Source organism: Crocodylus siamensis, chromosome 1, assembly GCF_052110815.1.
Source record: "Crocodylus siamensis isolate JL-2025a chromosome 1, ASM5211081v1, whole genome shotgun sequence".
Lineage (NCBI taxonomy): Eukaryota > Metazoa > Chordata > Crocodylia > Crocodylidae > Crocodylus > Crocodylus siamensis.
Window position 1 is genome coordinate 296,556,618 of NC_143395.1, and position 16,435 is coordinate 296,573,052.

Below are 16,435 nucleotides of genomic sequence, written 5' to 3' on the forward strand. Positions count from 1 at the left end.
GAGAACACAAAGCAACAAACTCTCCCTGTGCCTGAAGAATGGTTTTGTACCCAAAAGCTTGCAAAGAACAATTTTTCCAAGTATTTAGTTGGTCTAATAAAAGATATCACATTTACCCAAGGAACCTTGTCTGTCTAGAATGCAGACAAACCTGGTAAAGAGCTGAAATTGAAAAACACCACCTGCCAGGGCAGAGGCAGAGGCAGAGGCAGAGGCAGAGGCAGAGGCAGAGGCAGAGGCAGAAGCACTGGGGCTCTGTCTAGAAGCAGCCAAGAGATACAGGTTTCAATAAGTGAGAAAGGAGGAAAAAATATGGTAGTTCAGTTTAAGACGAAACATTAAATCCCATCAGTCAAGACATTTAAAAATTCTTAAAAATGTTTTTGTAGAGGTTGCTGGAAAGAAGTTGAAAGAGGTTTTGAACAGCAGTGTGCAGTGAATGGTTTAACCTTGCTATAGTGTCCATTACCTTGGGTTAGCAGAAGTCAATGAAAAAGAAAAACCTTGGACAAATTCATCAAAAATTAGCAGAGATTGACAGCTGTTCACATAATAATGGCAGCTGAAAAAAAACCGAGGAAGAAAACCTTTTAAACTATTACAGCATGCTTTGTTACACAAACCCAAAAGTATTACAAATAGTTGAAAACAAGTAAAATACAATTTCAACGTATTTAATATAATTTTGAGCAAAAATCCATAAAATTTCATTTTTAAGTCAGATTACATGAAAAATAAATATTTTTGTAAATAAAATGATTATGTGAAATATAAAAATATAACACAAATTTGCGTTGTTAGCATATCTAAATATCACAACGTACAAGCAAAAGATTAATGATAAATAAAATGGATTATTTTTGCACAGGTTTGTTTCCAAACAAAATACAATGACAAAAAAACCAAAACTGTCCCACCACCAAGATCCCACAGTATGAGAAAAAATACACCACAGTAAAAAGTTATATAAACATTTAAATCTGGATATATTCATATACATTCTTCTTTTAAGGGAAAAAATAGGAATATACTGTTAAAGGTTAAAAGGCCGTTGTCAAAAGTGGTAGAAAATTATGACTACTGTATTGTTTTAGTTCACTACCTACATTCCACTTACGAAATGAAGCAAGCTGTAATGGACTCATATAAAGTAACAATAGTCTCAAGCCTTTTAGAATATACTGTTACTGTTAAACATACAATGTCCAATGACCTAATGCCATCTAAATCCACTCATTCTTTAGGAACAATCATATCAGAAAGGTGTCAGTAATTAGGTTTTGGCTCAGATGACATTTCTGATTTTCAAACTAAAGCAAGTTCAGTTTATTCCTGTCATCTTTTCATACTCTCTTCTTCCTTTCATTTTCTGATCTTATATTTGATTACGTGTATTGATGGTACCAGTACAGATCCCTGTCAAAACCCTTTCAAACACTATGTGCAGTCCTTGGCATTCTCTTTAACCTCTCCATCCTCATGCCCTACATTAGACATATTAATCAAGAATATTTTTTAAAAATCTGAGAGCAGTATCACCTCAGAATAACACAAATTATTCCTTCCCTCTCAACTTCTGAGGCTGGAGCAGAATCTTCAGTCTAAAAGCAGCCCAGTGAGGATGAAGATAATACTAACTCTAATCCTGCAGTCTGTATTTAATGGAAATATTCCCATTAATGCTAATGAGACTGCTTATGGGGCTGAGTACTAGTCACTTAAGGAAAGATTGTAGAATCAGGTCTCAAAAATTAAAACCAAGTTTTCTGAATATAAAAAATAGGGCTTTGCAGTTAGGGAATCTTTATGTTTATGAATACACACAAGTGCGTGTGTAATTATATATATAAGGAGTGTGTGTTCAATTTTTTTACATTATTCATCAAAACACTTCTTAAAAGGCTCTTTGAAGTAAACTTTTTAATGATAAGATTTATATAGTTCACAGCAAAACAATAGGTTTCAGAAGCAATGAGTGTCACTAGATAGGAAGGGGTGACTTTACTTAATTGGAAAGATGAATCAGTTACTGGGGCCAGAAGGACGTTAAGTCATCACAAAAATTACAGAAAAAAATCAAATGGAGGATTATTGAACATAAAATATCAGGTTCTATTAAGTAAAAATGCCCACTGTTTCTTAGCATAGAAATAACAACAATATAAGGGGCTTACAGTAGGGAGAATATTTTACCTGGACTTCCACATTCATGTTGAATCCATGTGTTAATGACAAGTTTATAAAATTACTTCAAAGAGTTTAATAAAAATCTACCAAACTTGTGTCTGCCTCACAATAATTATTATTGTATTATGAATTTGTTTCATAGTCGGTAGGGTCAGAAGGGACCCAAGCAGATCATCAAGTTCGACCCCCTGCCATGGCAGGAAAGAGTACTAGGGTCAAATGACCCCGGCAAGGTGTTCATCCAGCCTCCCCTTAAAGACCCCCAGGCCCTCTTAATAATTATTTGTTAATGTCAACAAGTCACTACATTTTTTATTCTTTTTATATTTTAAGTATATTAAAAAACCCAGATATTTATCATCTACATTACAAATAATGTTCATCTACATTTTAAAAACTTCAATAGGAAGTTAGCACAATATTAATAAAATGTTCAATAATTAAGCACTGCTCCCAAATGTCTTTTTTATATAAAACATTTGTAACATATACCGTATAACACAGGTAACATGGCCACAATAGTGGTTATTTCCATAAATGGCTTTTTGAATTCAAAATGTAATTTAGTAACTTATGCATTCAGTACCAGCATTTATTCAAACTAAGAAATATATAAGCTTTAAGACACCAGCAGAGCAGAATGTTTTCTTTGCTTAATAAATATAGCAATATTTTTACATAATACAATACTGAAGCATTACAATGCAGTGCAGTCAATGCTATAGTCCCAGTACTTTAACATGAAATGTGAAGTCTTTTGGCAACTGATAAAAACTGACTTCCAACAGTAACATCCCACTTTACTGGAGCACTAGCTGAGTATAACTTAGGGCTTACAGAATTTAACACACTCTTCACTGACTGCTCCAACAAAAATAAACCTCAAATAAGCATCTTGGTTTTATGAATGCATTTTGGAAACAATTCCATGTTGAACATTTTTCTGGAATACTGCCTTCCCTAGGCAAAAAGACATATTTAATAAGCTTATCAGCCATCTCACAAACAGAACTGGTTTTAAAACCTGGAGATTTCGCTTCATAAGAAATTATTTAACAAAAATAATCTTTTTTGATAAATATTGCCAACAGGTTGATTAGTTGTTACATTTTTTTAAAAATATTTTCTAAATAAAACTGATACCTATGGGTAGCAGACAGACACTGGAGATTCTTTCTGGCTGGAAGTACAAAGAAGCCAAGACCATTATGCCTGTCCACTTTTTATGCCTTCAGGACTGGGTAGTATGAGGACATGTAGGGCCCCCACTTGTGTTCTCCACTACTGACCCCTAAAGAATCCCATTTTACAAGCATGGGCTGTATGTATAGTCTGTGCAAATAATGTCTAAAAGAAGAAATTTTGGATTGGTATGAATATTAATTCAGTTCTAGGAGAAATTCGAAGTATTCCTGTCTAATGCCTGGACACTGATTATTCAGAATTATAACCAACGTGCTGTTTCTGTGGCATCGCACAAAACTATAGCAATTACCGTGCACATAGGTGCTATTTAATGTGCAATTCTGACATAGGTGAAAAAACACAAAATTAAGGCGATCATAATACGGACTTGGGGCCTAATTCTTCTTTCACACACCCTAGTTTTATGATAGTGTAATTTCATAGACTTCAACCAAGAGTAAAATTGGATCCCCAATCTTCTGTTGCCCCCAAAAGAGAAGGTTGGTACATCCTCTCAAGTGTAAATGCTCATCTCAGCAAAAATACAACAGACTCGCAACAAGTGTTTGTAACTGGAAAATATATGCAATTTTGTCTTTTAAAAAGTTTCATATTGTTACATTCTTCCTCATTTTCTCTTCTACACCAGCATATTTTTAATATTGGAACACACACACACATTTCCCTTGCAATATCTGTCAATAAACAACTTCAGTTGCATACCTTTCTTCTTGTTTCCTCCAAAGTGTCTTTCTGATATAGTACAAAATAATAAAAGATTACCTAATTTCTTCCCATTGAACAAAATAAAAGAATCTCAAGTGGATTTTGACATCAATTAGTATTCAGTAGGGGAAAATGTTTAATAGACCCTGATTAAATTTGAAACTTCCATCTTTTTAGAGGATGAGCGGAATCTTTTCACATGCCATCTTGAATAACCTTAGAAGTCTCTGAATGTAGAATTCCTGGAAGAGGGGGAAAATTGTATAATTACTCTCATATTTATTTAATAGCGAAATCCATACTGAAGTTTATATTTGTAACATTTAAGGACTTAGGCCTGCAAGTGCTCTTTGTGTGGAACTCCTATTTGCTTCAACAGGGGTTCCACCTACAGGTGATTTACAGGATTAGGCACCAATTGCCCAATTTCAAAAGACATGAGTAGCCAAATGCTGTTTGAAGTCAACCACAATTCCAGCACCTCTGAAAACTGGAGCTATAATGGTTTCCCACTAATTAGGCAGAATAGTAGTTATACAGCACACAGGAAACTTGAGTAGTATTACACTACAGGTAGTATTACAGCAGAGTAATGTAACACACTACGAATTATGAAACCACAGCACAATCCTACTAAAAAGAGAAGATGATAATTGGTTGACTTAATCTACAGTCACAATCCAACCACTCAACCAGCTGTTTTCATGAATAGCCAAAAAGGTGGAAGGTGAAGAATCAAAGAATCACATCAGAACAGCCAATAACAGTGAATAAGGCATTCATCTGGGCTGTGGGAAAGTAAGTTTGAATTGCCAAATACAAACAGGGTAGAGCAGAAACCTAAACTTGAGTCTTCTACATTGTAGAAAAGTGCCCTACTAGTCCTCAGCCCCCTGGCTAGTCTGTTTTCCAGGAACCTTTTGTTGAATGTGGCATGCTCGCACAAAGTTTATGTTTTGAAAAAAATAATTTCTGACAAAAAACATTTAGTGAAAAAAAATCCTTGACAAGCCCAAATTGCCTCTAGTTTGTCCAAGTGAGAATGTCTAAGAACTGAACATGGAATGATGTGAAGCATAATTAACCTTTGTATATTTAAGTCCCAAAAAACAAAAGGAAAGAGAAGAAAAAACCTGAAATATAGCAGCCCAGAAAGTATACTGTTTTCAAAACAAAGGGTTTATTTGCATATAAAGGCTATACATGTTTAACTAAAAATATATATAAATTTACTTTGATAAACCAATAGAAAAATCTTAGTGGACAAATTTAAATTGGTTTACACTTAGCTTTTATCAGTTGAGCTGGCAGGGGGGCCAATCCTGTAGCTTATACAGCCCCTAGAGCAGGGTTTCTCAAACTTTATCATAGTGAGCCTCACTGAGCTATGAAAAAAAAATGACTGCGCCTCACCACAGCATCATCATATTTTCAACTTCTGTATTTTGCTGGAACCTCTGTAGCTATGCTCTCTTTTCATGGGTTGGACGCTTTTCTCCCATTGTCACAAAATGATTCATTTCTTATTTAAGCTGTTTCTCATTAAGCATGCTTATTTTAAAAATATTTTTAATTTAATTTCAAAAAATATTTTTGTCCTGATTTACATATGTTTGAATAGTAAACAGAGTAAATAAAGGCAACTGCAAAATAGCTCAAAAAAAATCTTACTCTTGTATATTGTGTGGGGGGGATTGGGTGTGGGGGGTGTAGGGTATGTGGGTGTGTGAGGTTGTGGGGTATAAGTATGGGTATCGGGGGGGGTTTGGATGTCCCCCCCATGGCACACAGACCCCACCATGGTGGCAGCAGCAGCAGCAGCAGCAGCAGCAGAGGGCTGCCCCTTGGAGTCCTCATGGCCCACACAGGTGGAGCCTCCTGATGGCACTTGGCTCCAGCAAGTTCTGGGAACTGTATGTGGTGGCAGAGGGCCCACTTCGTGAGCGGGCCCCTAGCAGCTCAGCCTCACATGCAGCTCTTGTGATTCAGATGCTGCCAAAGGGAAAGCCCTGTGCACTGGAGCCTGCACCCTGGCCCTGCTCCCTGGCCGTGCAGCCACTGGACCCCACCAGGAAGCAGAGAACAGAGCCAAGCTCACCTGGAGCCATCACGTGGTGCTCCCCGCCACATCCAGCCAAGCCCCAATCTGGACTCTGTAGTCCTGCTGCTCCGCTGGCCGTGATCCCTGTACTTCAAGCTCTGCACTCCTGCCACCCCTGGTCCTGTGCTCTACACTCGTGCCAAGCTGCAGTTTCCCCCACCCACAGCTTCCCTACCTGCTGCCTAGGGTGCTGCCCTCTCCTCAGAAAAGGCTCACAGCTTGCACTTCCCTTGACATGACTCCATGTCTCCCCAGGGAGGCCCACCTGATAGTTGGAGATCCCTTGCCCTAGAGAATTGGCAAACAGAGCAGACACAAAATAGACTTGTGGCTCCTAGCCACACCCCTGTTTGCCAGCCCTTTAGCTGCAGTTCAGAACAGTCCACATTAGAGAGGGCATTAACCTTTAACATGCAACTGCTCACAGCAGATGCTAACTTTAAACACTGACTAGCATTTCTCAGCACATGCTAATTGCAATGTGTAACCTCATCCTGTCATACTGACAAAGGCAACCTTCTGGATTACATATTGTTGCTATCTAGATTTTCCCCAGAAGCACAGACAATTGGGAAGAGAACCTACTTATTGCACAGGTAGGTAATGCTCCATGAACCACAATGGAAGGGTTAAGAATGTTGGCACCCAAACACGAGGAGTTGTAAACCACATAAATAAAGCTGTTAAAACCTTAGGAAATTCCCTTCAGACTCTTGAAATGAGTAGCACATTTCTAGCTCTTGTTAAATTTCAGGTATGCAGCAGATGGCAAATATATGTTGTCAGGGGGAAGCTGAGTGGTTATATAACATATTTCCTGGCAATTCTGCTCTTCTTTCTAATGGATCCTTTTGAGAAGTGTGGAAGGCCCCAAGGAGGTCAATTTTCTTGGAGAAGCACATAACTGAGTCTACATATTATAGAATATTAGTTAGCATCTCATCATTGGTTAGGAAATCTATACAATTTTAATAGATTTAGAGAAAGAAGATGTAGAATCCAAAGTAGCACTGGGTATCCACATACATTTAAAGGTTCTAGAGAAAAAGCTCTCCTGTTTTCTCCTCCCCAAGAACCAATGGAAACATATTTATTTTTAGAAAAGTTTCTGTAATGATCACCACTATATTAGTTGAGCACCTTTACAATGTCTTTTCCTTATGGATCTTCGAACTGCATTGGGCAGAATGTCTCTGAGAACATTTCTAGTTTACAAGAAACCCACCTGGCTGGCTGCAGGACATCATAGTCAATTTAACAAGTCACTCCCAATCCCACTTTCTTAGAAATAAGAGACAGCAGGGTAGGCAAAAAGCATAAGGTACATCTAAAGACAGGAGTTCCAGCAGGTGGCTTGCTAAGCCTGAATGTTTTAGGGCTGGAATCAAATAAATTTAAGACTGCACCCTAGTTTTATGTAATCCATGGGTCGCAGTATTTCTTCTGTTGCCCCCAACATTTCACAATTTAAGTCTCTGTTTTCTTTCCCTGTCAGGAGTTGGAATATACTTGAACTACTTACCCTTCCAAGGACCGGTCCAGGGTCCAATCAGGACACCTATGGAGGGGGGTTTCAGGTGAGGATGTCCTTAATGTAGAATTTAACTGGTAAGTAGAAGTAAGATTTTGGTGGCGAAGTTCTTGTACAGCACGTTCCCTAAATTAAAATGGTAGTGTATTTCAAAGGTGACATCTACTAAGCAGTAAATCTTCTCCATACAGCTATTCTTTAGACCTAAGATAGTTCTTTCTTATAAGGTGGATATGCAATCTAAAAAGATGTGTACACACACACACTTACTTCTTTTTAGACTGCATATATACATTTAAATTATATATGTTGTCAGCCTCTAGATAAAAGGTTGTAGGTTGAAATCTTGTGTCAGATCAGATCACATACCCAGTTCAACCTGTGCACTATTCTGCACCATTAGAAATATCATTTACTATAAGAGAAACTTGCACTTCTTCTTTGGTAGTTTTCCAGACAGAAGCTAAAAATTCTATAACTTTCAGGATAAGCTCAGTTTCCTGATGGTCAGAGCTTCCTTTCTTGCATTCTAAGAGTCACATGATAGCTACCATGACGTGATGGCAACTCCAGTTGTCTACAGCTGTCCAGTTATGTGTTACTTATTACTTTATAATGTACCATATTCTCTCACATACAACACATCTTGGAATATAATATGCACCTTGCTTTTGAAAGGCAACATAAAGAAAACAATTTTTTTTTGTACTAGCTGAATAGAAGTAGCTAGGGAGTTAAGGCTACCTACTGCTGTGATCCTCATAGATCACTACAGATTTTACTTTTGGCTTCATCCTGTAAGTAGAAGAAACTATTATTGCTGTATCTCTTTCATATAGTGCACACAATGTGGTCATGGGTTATGGTGCCATGGCGGGAAGAAGATGGCTTCTTGCGCCCACCCACCTCTGAACTGAGTTGGGTCATTGGGGCCCACAGCCTAAAAATGTTGTCAGCCATTGTTCTATCAAAACACTTCAGGAAATGAGTTTGTGCAAAAATACCAATAGGTGGTGTCATTGTTTATATGAGGTGAATTGCAATGATGCTGCATGCCTTTTATCAGGATTTCCTGATTTATCATGGAAAGGTCCCGATGGCTAGGGTTCCTTAGCACTTCTAACAATTTTCTGAGTTTGTATGGCAAATAAATGACTCCAGTTTAGAGAAACCAAACCATTTAAAAATATATTTTAGTCTTGGAATGTCAACAAAGATTCAATTATTATTATTCAATTTTTTGCCTTATTTATAAGATTGTGAGCTATACAAATACAATCAAGAGGCTGATGTGCTATTTAATACATGCTTCTCTGTAGGAGAGCTTGGTAAATCTTTACTGTTTTAGGTGGGGGGGTTCAAAATACTTCATAATATACTGTACCCACACACATTTGCCTCTACATTTCCACTGCTTCTAATTCCTTTTTCTCCTCCTTTCTTATTTTTTCCTCTTCACATTTCCATTCTTCAATTTCTATGCTCCTTTCCTCTCTACTTTCACTCCTCCCCTCCTTTTGACTATCTGTATGCATTATAACCAGCATATCCAATAGACGGGAGCAGAAAGAAAGGGACTGCAGTTACTACCTTAGTAACTGATATTACTCACCTTAGTAACTGATATTCTTCAAGATATTCTGCACATGTGGACTTTACCCATAGTGTGTGTGAGCCCCATACATAAGAGTTTAGAACATTTTCAAGTGCAGTTTCAATTAGAAGATTGTGCATGTGCCCTGCATGCCTCTGTCTTTCCCCTTCTGAGGGCATAAAGGGAGGAATGGTTCCAAACACTTAGTTCCTTTGCTGCTCAGAATCCAGATGAAATGATTCAGAGCTGACAGGAGGGCAGATGACAGGATCTACATACACAAAACATCTCAAAGAGTCAGTTATTGTAAGGTATATAGCTGTTCTTTTTCCCTTCAATTCTGTGTGTATGCAGATCACACTCATCATGATCAGTTAGTAATGTGGTTCTCTGGTGGTGGGAGCTAAGAGTTCATTTAAATAAGGATTCCAGAATCACACTCTAGCAGAGCATCAATCATGAGTCTGCCACTAAAAGCTAGAAATTGATAAATGTGTGAATCAAGGACCATCTAAAAATTCCTGCTAAAATTGGAGTCCTGTTAAAACAGACTAGTGAAATTACCTGTGCTGTAACTGAATATGTCCTGAGTATGCTAGAGGTTCTAATTTATGTTTATATACGATTTTATATATTGTTTAATCCAATCTGCTATTTGCTTTGATAGTCTCTAACACCAATCTATCTTTGCCAGAGTCATAACCATGTGGCCAAGTGCCCAAGGCAGCTGCCACACAGGGGTAGTGGCAACTTCTGGTTTCTGTCACTGCTGCCATTATGATTGTGTTGGAGGCAGCCATTTCTTATGGTCTCCTCACTCCTCCCAAGCTGGCACTTGGGGCAGTTGGCCTGGTTGCCCAACCCTAGTTACTCCACGGATCTTTGGATTTGTTACCACATAAAATAAAAAGCCTAGGAGACTTGCCAAAGCATCTCATTCAGCTGAGATGGCAAAAGAACTCTCAGTAGTATCAAAATTAGCTTGGAGCACCTTGCTAATGTAGCTATACTGCTTTTGGTACCTGAGGTAGTTTGTTTCGATCTACCTTCTATGGCAGGGGCATCAAATGTTATGGCATGTGGTGCCATTCTATCCAGACTGGTAGGCTACAGGGGAACAAAGCTAGGAGGCAGAGCCTGTCACAGACTTCAGGGTCTCTGGGCCCTGATAGCCCTGGCTCTTGGTGGCAGGGGGACAAGTGAGGTCTGTACAGATACTACACACTCACCCTATGGCTCCCAGACTTCTGCTGCTGCCATGTGTCCCCACTGCCCTGACCCCTGCTGCCCCCACTAGACCTCCTGCAGTTGCCTCTGGTGTCTTGGATCTGATGCAGAAGAGCCCTGGGGTTTGGACCTGGTCCAAGACAAGTTTGACATCCTTACTCTACATTACATCCATTTGGATGACCTACAAGAATCACTGGTTTTCTGTAATTTCTGGCCAGGTCTCCCTAAAGAGCAAAAGAGAAAAAAGATTAATAGAAATATCTGTATAGATTAGGGATAAAATACCTGTATAAACTAGTCCAGTATCCTCAACTATATAATCAAATTTGACACTTCCACTAATGTCCTGACAAAAAGTGCCAATAGAGAAAATAAAGCACAAGCTTTTCTCTAGCTTAGTCTATTCTTAAGTTGGTCTACAGCTGTGAAACAGAAAAGTTTGTTGGAAGAGCTGGTTGTGATTGTTGATTACAAGTCTGTATCTCTTCTTTTTAAAAGATGAAGTATGCCTCTCCTATTACCAAAGGGTAGACTACAGTTCCTTACAGGATATATGCTTCATCAATTTGAACTTAAATAGATTTTGACCCTCAAAAGGTAAGTCTTGAACTAGTGTTTGTACTTCCTTCGAGATACCAGGTGCTGACAAAGGCCTCTCCTTGTAACATTTCCCTGTGGCCATTGCTTTAAATTCCTCCCCATTTTGTTTGCTGTGAGCTTATACACGCTGCAACACTCAACAGCTGGCAAACTTAGCCTGCAGGGAATCAGAGACAACTCATCCAGGCTTTTTTGGTTCTTTATCATCACTCTGGGTGGATCCTGGTTCTTGTCTGGGCTCTTCACTACCTGCCATGACAGCAAAAAAGGAAGGTGCCAGATGAAAATAAAAATATTCAAATCCTGGTACGTCCCATCTACTCATTTTGAAATAACAGAAATGGATGCTGGAGACGGCCCACAAATCCTCTCCATGTTCCAGAATTGTCTCATTAATAGGCACAGGTACTATATTCTGGGCAGCTAATTGAAGTTGATATATTTTTTAGTTTACTAACTTAAATTGGATCTTAAGTATGTCAATCCTCTTTTTACAGGTTTTTGAAAAGCTGATCTATAAAAACTGATCCAAATGCTTCTTCTGGAGAAGATGGTGAAACTCACACCAGTGGAAATGACTTGTTATGAAGATCACCTTTTTCTTTCTACTTAAACTCTGCTGCTCCTGTGGAGTGACTCGGTACAAAGAAGAATGAGAAAATCTCTATGGACCTTGCATCTGTGATTTCCCAGGTTATGGGCTATTTAGAAAAGCTGGACATGTTCAAGTCGATGAGGCTAGACAAAATGCAATCAAGGGTATTGAGGGAGTTGGTTAATGTGACCGCAGAACTGCTAGCCGTCTTTAAAAATTCACAGTGATTGGTTGAGGTTCCAGGTGATTGGAAAAGGGTAAATATAGTGCTCATCTTTGAGAAAGAAGGATCCAGGGACCTACAAACTGGTCAGCTTCACCTCAGTCCCTGGAAAAATCATGGAGCAGGTCCTCAAGGAAGCCATTTCTAAGTACTTGGAGGAGAAAGTGAATTTGCACCAATTCCCCAAAGGCAAGGGTATTCAACAGTGTGCCCTTGTTGCAAAGAATGCTAACAACATATTGGACTGCATTAGTAGGAGCGTTGCCAGCAGATCAAGGGAGGTAAGACCACATCTAGAGTACTGCGTGCAGTTTTGGGCCTTCCACTACAGAAAGGGTGTGGACAAATGGAGAGAGTTCAGCTGAGGGCAATGAGAATGGTTAGTGTGCTGGGGCAAATGACTGGAGGGAGATTGAGTCAAAGGGAGAAACAATTATTTGGGGGCATACCTCCCCAGCAGGTAAGTCCCACCCGGCCGGGGCCCCACTCAACTTACCCCTGCTTCAGCAGCACTCCAAAAGCAGAGAAGCTGATTCTGGGGTTATTTACAAGTCTATCAAACTAAGAAGGCCAGCTCCAGAGGGCATCAACTTTAAAGATACCACTACTTGTGCACTGGTCGAGTAGATGCTGTATTGACTTGGCACAAAGTGCTTCAGTGCCAAACGAGCCCACAAAGCCAAGCTTTAGTACCAAACGAGTTAGTGCTGATGACAAATGTGCAAGCAGTAATTGCTGTATTAGTTGAATGCAAAATAGCAACACATAGTTGTGCCTATTGTGCTAGTGCTAAGTTATCTACAGGGATCCTGGTTTTCTCTGATTTAAAAAAAAAAATCCCCAACTTTTGGATTAAAAAAAGTAACCCAAAATCCACGTTTTTCCACGATTAAAATAAAATGCCACTAATATGTAGATATATATGTTTTATTTTAATCATGGAAAAATATGGAATTTTGTTTACTTTTTTGAATCCAAAAGTTGGGGATTTTTTTTTAATCAGAGAAAACCAGGATCCCTGGTTATTTGACAATAGTAGTATATTTGTGGTACTGACTTGAAGGGTTCTATACTCTCTCTAGATGGCTGATTTTCCAGTTTCCTATTATGTGGTTTCAGAAAAGAAAATTGGTGCCAACAAGTCAACATAAGAGTTCATCTCCCTTCTCCTGTAGACTGCAGGTGTAGCCGTCTGTTCCTGCAGAGGCCTGATGGTGACTTAAGAACATTTGGAAAATGCCCCTAAGGCTGGCAGTGGTGAGAATAACTGCTGTCCTTACCCTTTCCACTCTCAACCCCCTGCAGAGATCAGGATTACTCCCTGCCCTGCAAAGGGGTTGAGGTAGCATGGCCCCACTCATCCTTGGGGCAGCAGGGATAAGTTGAACTGCAGGGGCTGCCATCCTCTTCCATGCACAGACTGTGGTCAGCCAGGGTGACCCAGTCTTTCAGTGACCAGGAGCATTGGCACTGGCATTAGGGTCTCCACAGAGCTCCTAGATAGGTCTCTCCTGGACAGGCAGCCTATCAAGGAGCCAGTCTTCTGCCTCCTTCCCTCTGTTTCCTTTCAGGATGGCAGGAGAGAAGATGACTGTGAGATACCAGTGGTCTTTACTACCTGAAAGATGTATACAACTGTTGAAGTAAATGCAAAAGAGAGATATTCCTGGTCAGAAATGCTCTAATTTTCCTGTGGAAGGCCACTGAATGGCTGTACATTTTTTTGTGCTGAGAGAAAAATTTTTTCCCAGCACAAATGTAATGCCTGTCCATACAGCCTAGAAGAATACAAGAGACACAGAGGTTGTGCCAACTCTTTGTCAAGCAGTGAGCAGAGGAGCCAAGCGGTGGTTACAATTCTCTGCCCTTTATGTTCTGCAAATTGGAAAAAAACAAGTGCATATGTGCCACCTACCCTGCACTACTGAAGAAAACATTCTGAACTCTTCTGCAGAGAAAGCATCATGAGTGAGATCCACATGCACAGAAGACTGAAGAGGAGAAGAGCAACGGAACTGGCAGGAGCTTTTTTTTCCTTTACCAAGACACCACTAATCCATCTGGTTGCAAGTGGTACCATTTTCTATTTTACAGAGTTGCAGAAGCTCTAGTTTTTAAATTAATATTTTTGTTACCACCCCACAATTTTGCAGGTTTGTTCTGGCTACAAGATCAGAGAAAAAAGTCCTCTGATTCAGATTCTGTAAATCCTCATTTCTATTTCACTTTTCTTAAGAGGCTTTCTAACACTGCAGAAACATAAATAAATTAAACTTTACAAACCCTTGAGTTAAATAAAAAAAAGCAACCCTATTTATTCATGAGGAAACAGATACCAGGAAGTAAGGGACTTGCTAGCATGGACTAGATTTAATAATTCACACATCTGTAGTTGGATAAAAGAAGCATGATGATGTAATTATATGCAAATTATATATATTGAGTAATTATATGCAAAGGTGACTCCAGGGGATACATCAATACAGTCATACCTTCCTTTGGCTGTGCCCACATGTGCATCAAGCTTGCCATATGATCAGCACAGGCTCCTGCCAGAGCTCCATCTGAGTGGTAAGCTCTATATCACCAGGTGCTTCCTATGAGCTGTGGCCAAAGCCACTGCTTTTATACTCCTCCAGAGGCCAGGAGGTGAACACTGCTGCATTTCACCCCCACTTCCCCTCTCCCTTTCCCCCCTCCCGCCCCAACTGCTGAATTTAGCAGCAGGGGAAAAAGAGAAAATAAGCAGTGGAAGTGCTTACAGAGAGGCTAAGGTCACATCTACATGGCAAACTTACCGGCAGCTCAGCCCTCACTCACGCCATGCTGTTTGGCTGGGGTGCTTCTTAAACTTAAAATAAGGTACTTGTGTCTGAATGCTGTCTCAGCCAGGTTTATTAGCATGGGATAATTGACACTGATACTAAGCTGCACTAATTAGCTAGCCTGAAGTGCCACATGGACAAGGCTACATACACTCTTTTACACATTTGCTCATGATACTTCCTGAGGTCACGTGAGCAACCTTTATTTAATCCAAAGTAGTCTTACTTAAGTACAATGTAGTTAACCAGAAATAAAAATGAAAAAGAATAAATAATATAAAAACATACACTTGCCTTTCAAAGCGCTCTGTCCCCAGCTGTCTTTTAGTGATATCTAGATCAGACTCTAATTGAGATGTTGTATTTCTGAGCTGGGCAAATTCTCGACTTTGCATAGCACTGTAAAGTACACAAAATTGTCATCTGACTGTGGTAACCATCCCAATATAACAATACATACAATTATGCAAAGTTACCAAGGACAGAAAGAGTACAGTTGATATAAACAGCATTAAAAAAAGGAGTTAATAATCTGAAGGGGAAAATATTGTATGGTACAGCACAGCTGCTGAGTCATGGGCACAACTCTACTTTTTGGCCTTCTTTTACTCTTAAGGTAATCCAAGAACACTGACCAGTCAAGAGGAAACTAAATAAATAACCAGTATATGTACATACATGGGAAAAAAGAAAGACAAGTCACTTCAGCCTAGATAACCAAATAGTTTTATTTACTCACAGTTTGTTTTCAGCTAGAGAAAGCTGCTCTTTAAGAAGCTGAATCTCAGACTCCTTTTCTTGTTTTATTATCTGTGCCTGAAATTCTTTCTCTCGACTGGACATCAGCAAAGACTCCAGGTTTTTCATAGAGATTCTTTCATTTGCCAGCTGTTTTCTAAGGAGTTCTATTTCAGAGCGGGATGATTCCCATTCATTTCGCAGCTGAGAAACAAATATTTGCATTTAATTCCATTTATGCTAGTGATCACTCATCAATGACCTGTATCACAATATGTCTGCTAAACTGTAAATCAGTTTCTCAAGTTTCAAGCTCTTTTACTACCTGGTGATACTTCCAGATTCCTCAGCCCAGAGGCACAAGACTGGTCTGAGACTCACAGGCAGCACCATGAGCTAGATGATTAGGCTACGCAGACTGGATCTGGCCCGTAGACTGAATCTTTGATGCCCCAATATAACGGGGGTGTCAGACTACAGTAGGACTTGCAGTGGCATATTAGATATCTGACAATTTCAGCTGGATCGCTACACTATGAATCTATCAAAAGCTCTCAGAATACTTTGCACATTCTGAAAGTACGAAAGGCCAGCAAAATATGCAAGATTTGGAACAAATAATCTAATTTTCCAACAAAGAGACTGTCATATTACACAACAGTATTATCAAAGGGAGACCACCTGTTATAAACAGAAATCAGAAGCAACATGAAGGATGAGGGCTGCTGGAAGCCAGTGAAGCAGAAGTGAAATAATTTAGTTGAGTTAGACAGAGGAGCAAAAACTAAAAGTCCAAAAAGTGAGGAGGGCACAGAAACAGAATTATAATAAAAATATACTGGTAATCTGAATCAGCACCCATAGTTTTTAGAACTTAGGCAATTAAAAAAAATGTTTATT

At 39.3% G+C, this 16,435-nt stretch overlaps 1 protein-coding gene across 2 annotated transcripts in view; it reads right to left on the reverse strand.

The window, feature by feature from the left end:
* Positions 1-688: 688 nt before the first annotated feature.
* Positions 689-16,435, reverse strand: part of TSGA10 (testis specific 10) — a 56,507-nt gene continuing 40,760 nt past the window's right edge. For both annotated transcript variants that reach the window (XM_090065208.1, XM_090065197.1), the window contains 4 exons: positions 15,537-15,739; positions 15,086-15,196; positions 7,722-7,856; positions 689-4,340 (listed from right to left, as the gene is read on the reverse strand). In XM_090065208.1, coding sequence (XP_089921334.1) covers positions 4,316-4,340; positions 7,722-7,856; positions 15,086-15,196; positions 15,537-15,739 — 474 coding nt within the window. In that variant the 3' untranslated portion in view covers positions 689-4,315. The remainder of the gene's footprint in view (positions 4,341-7,721; positions 7,857-15,085; positions 15,197-15,536; positions 15,740-16,435) is intronic.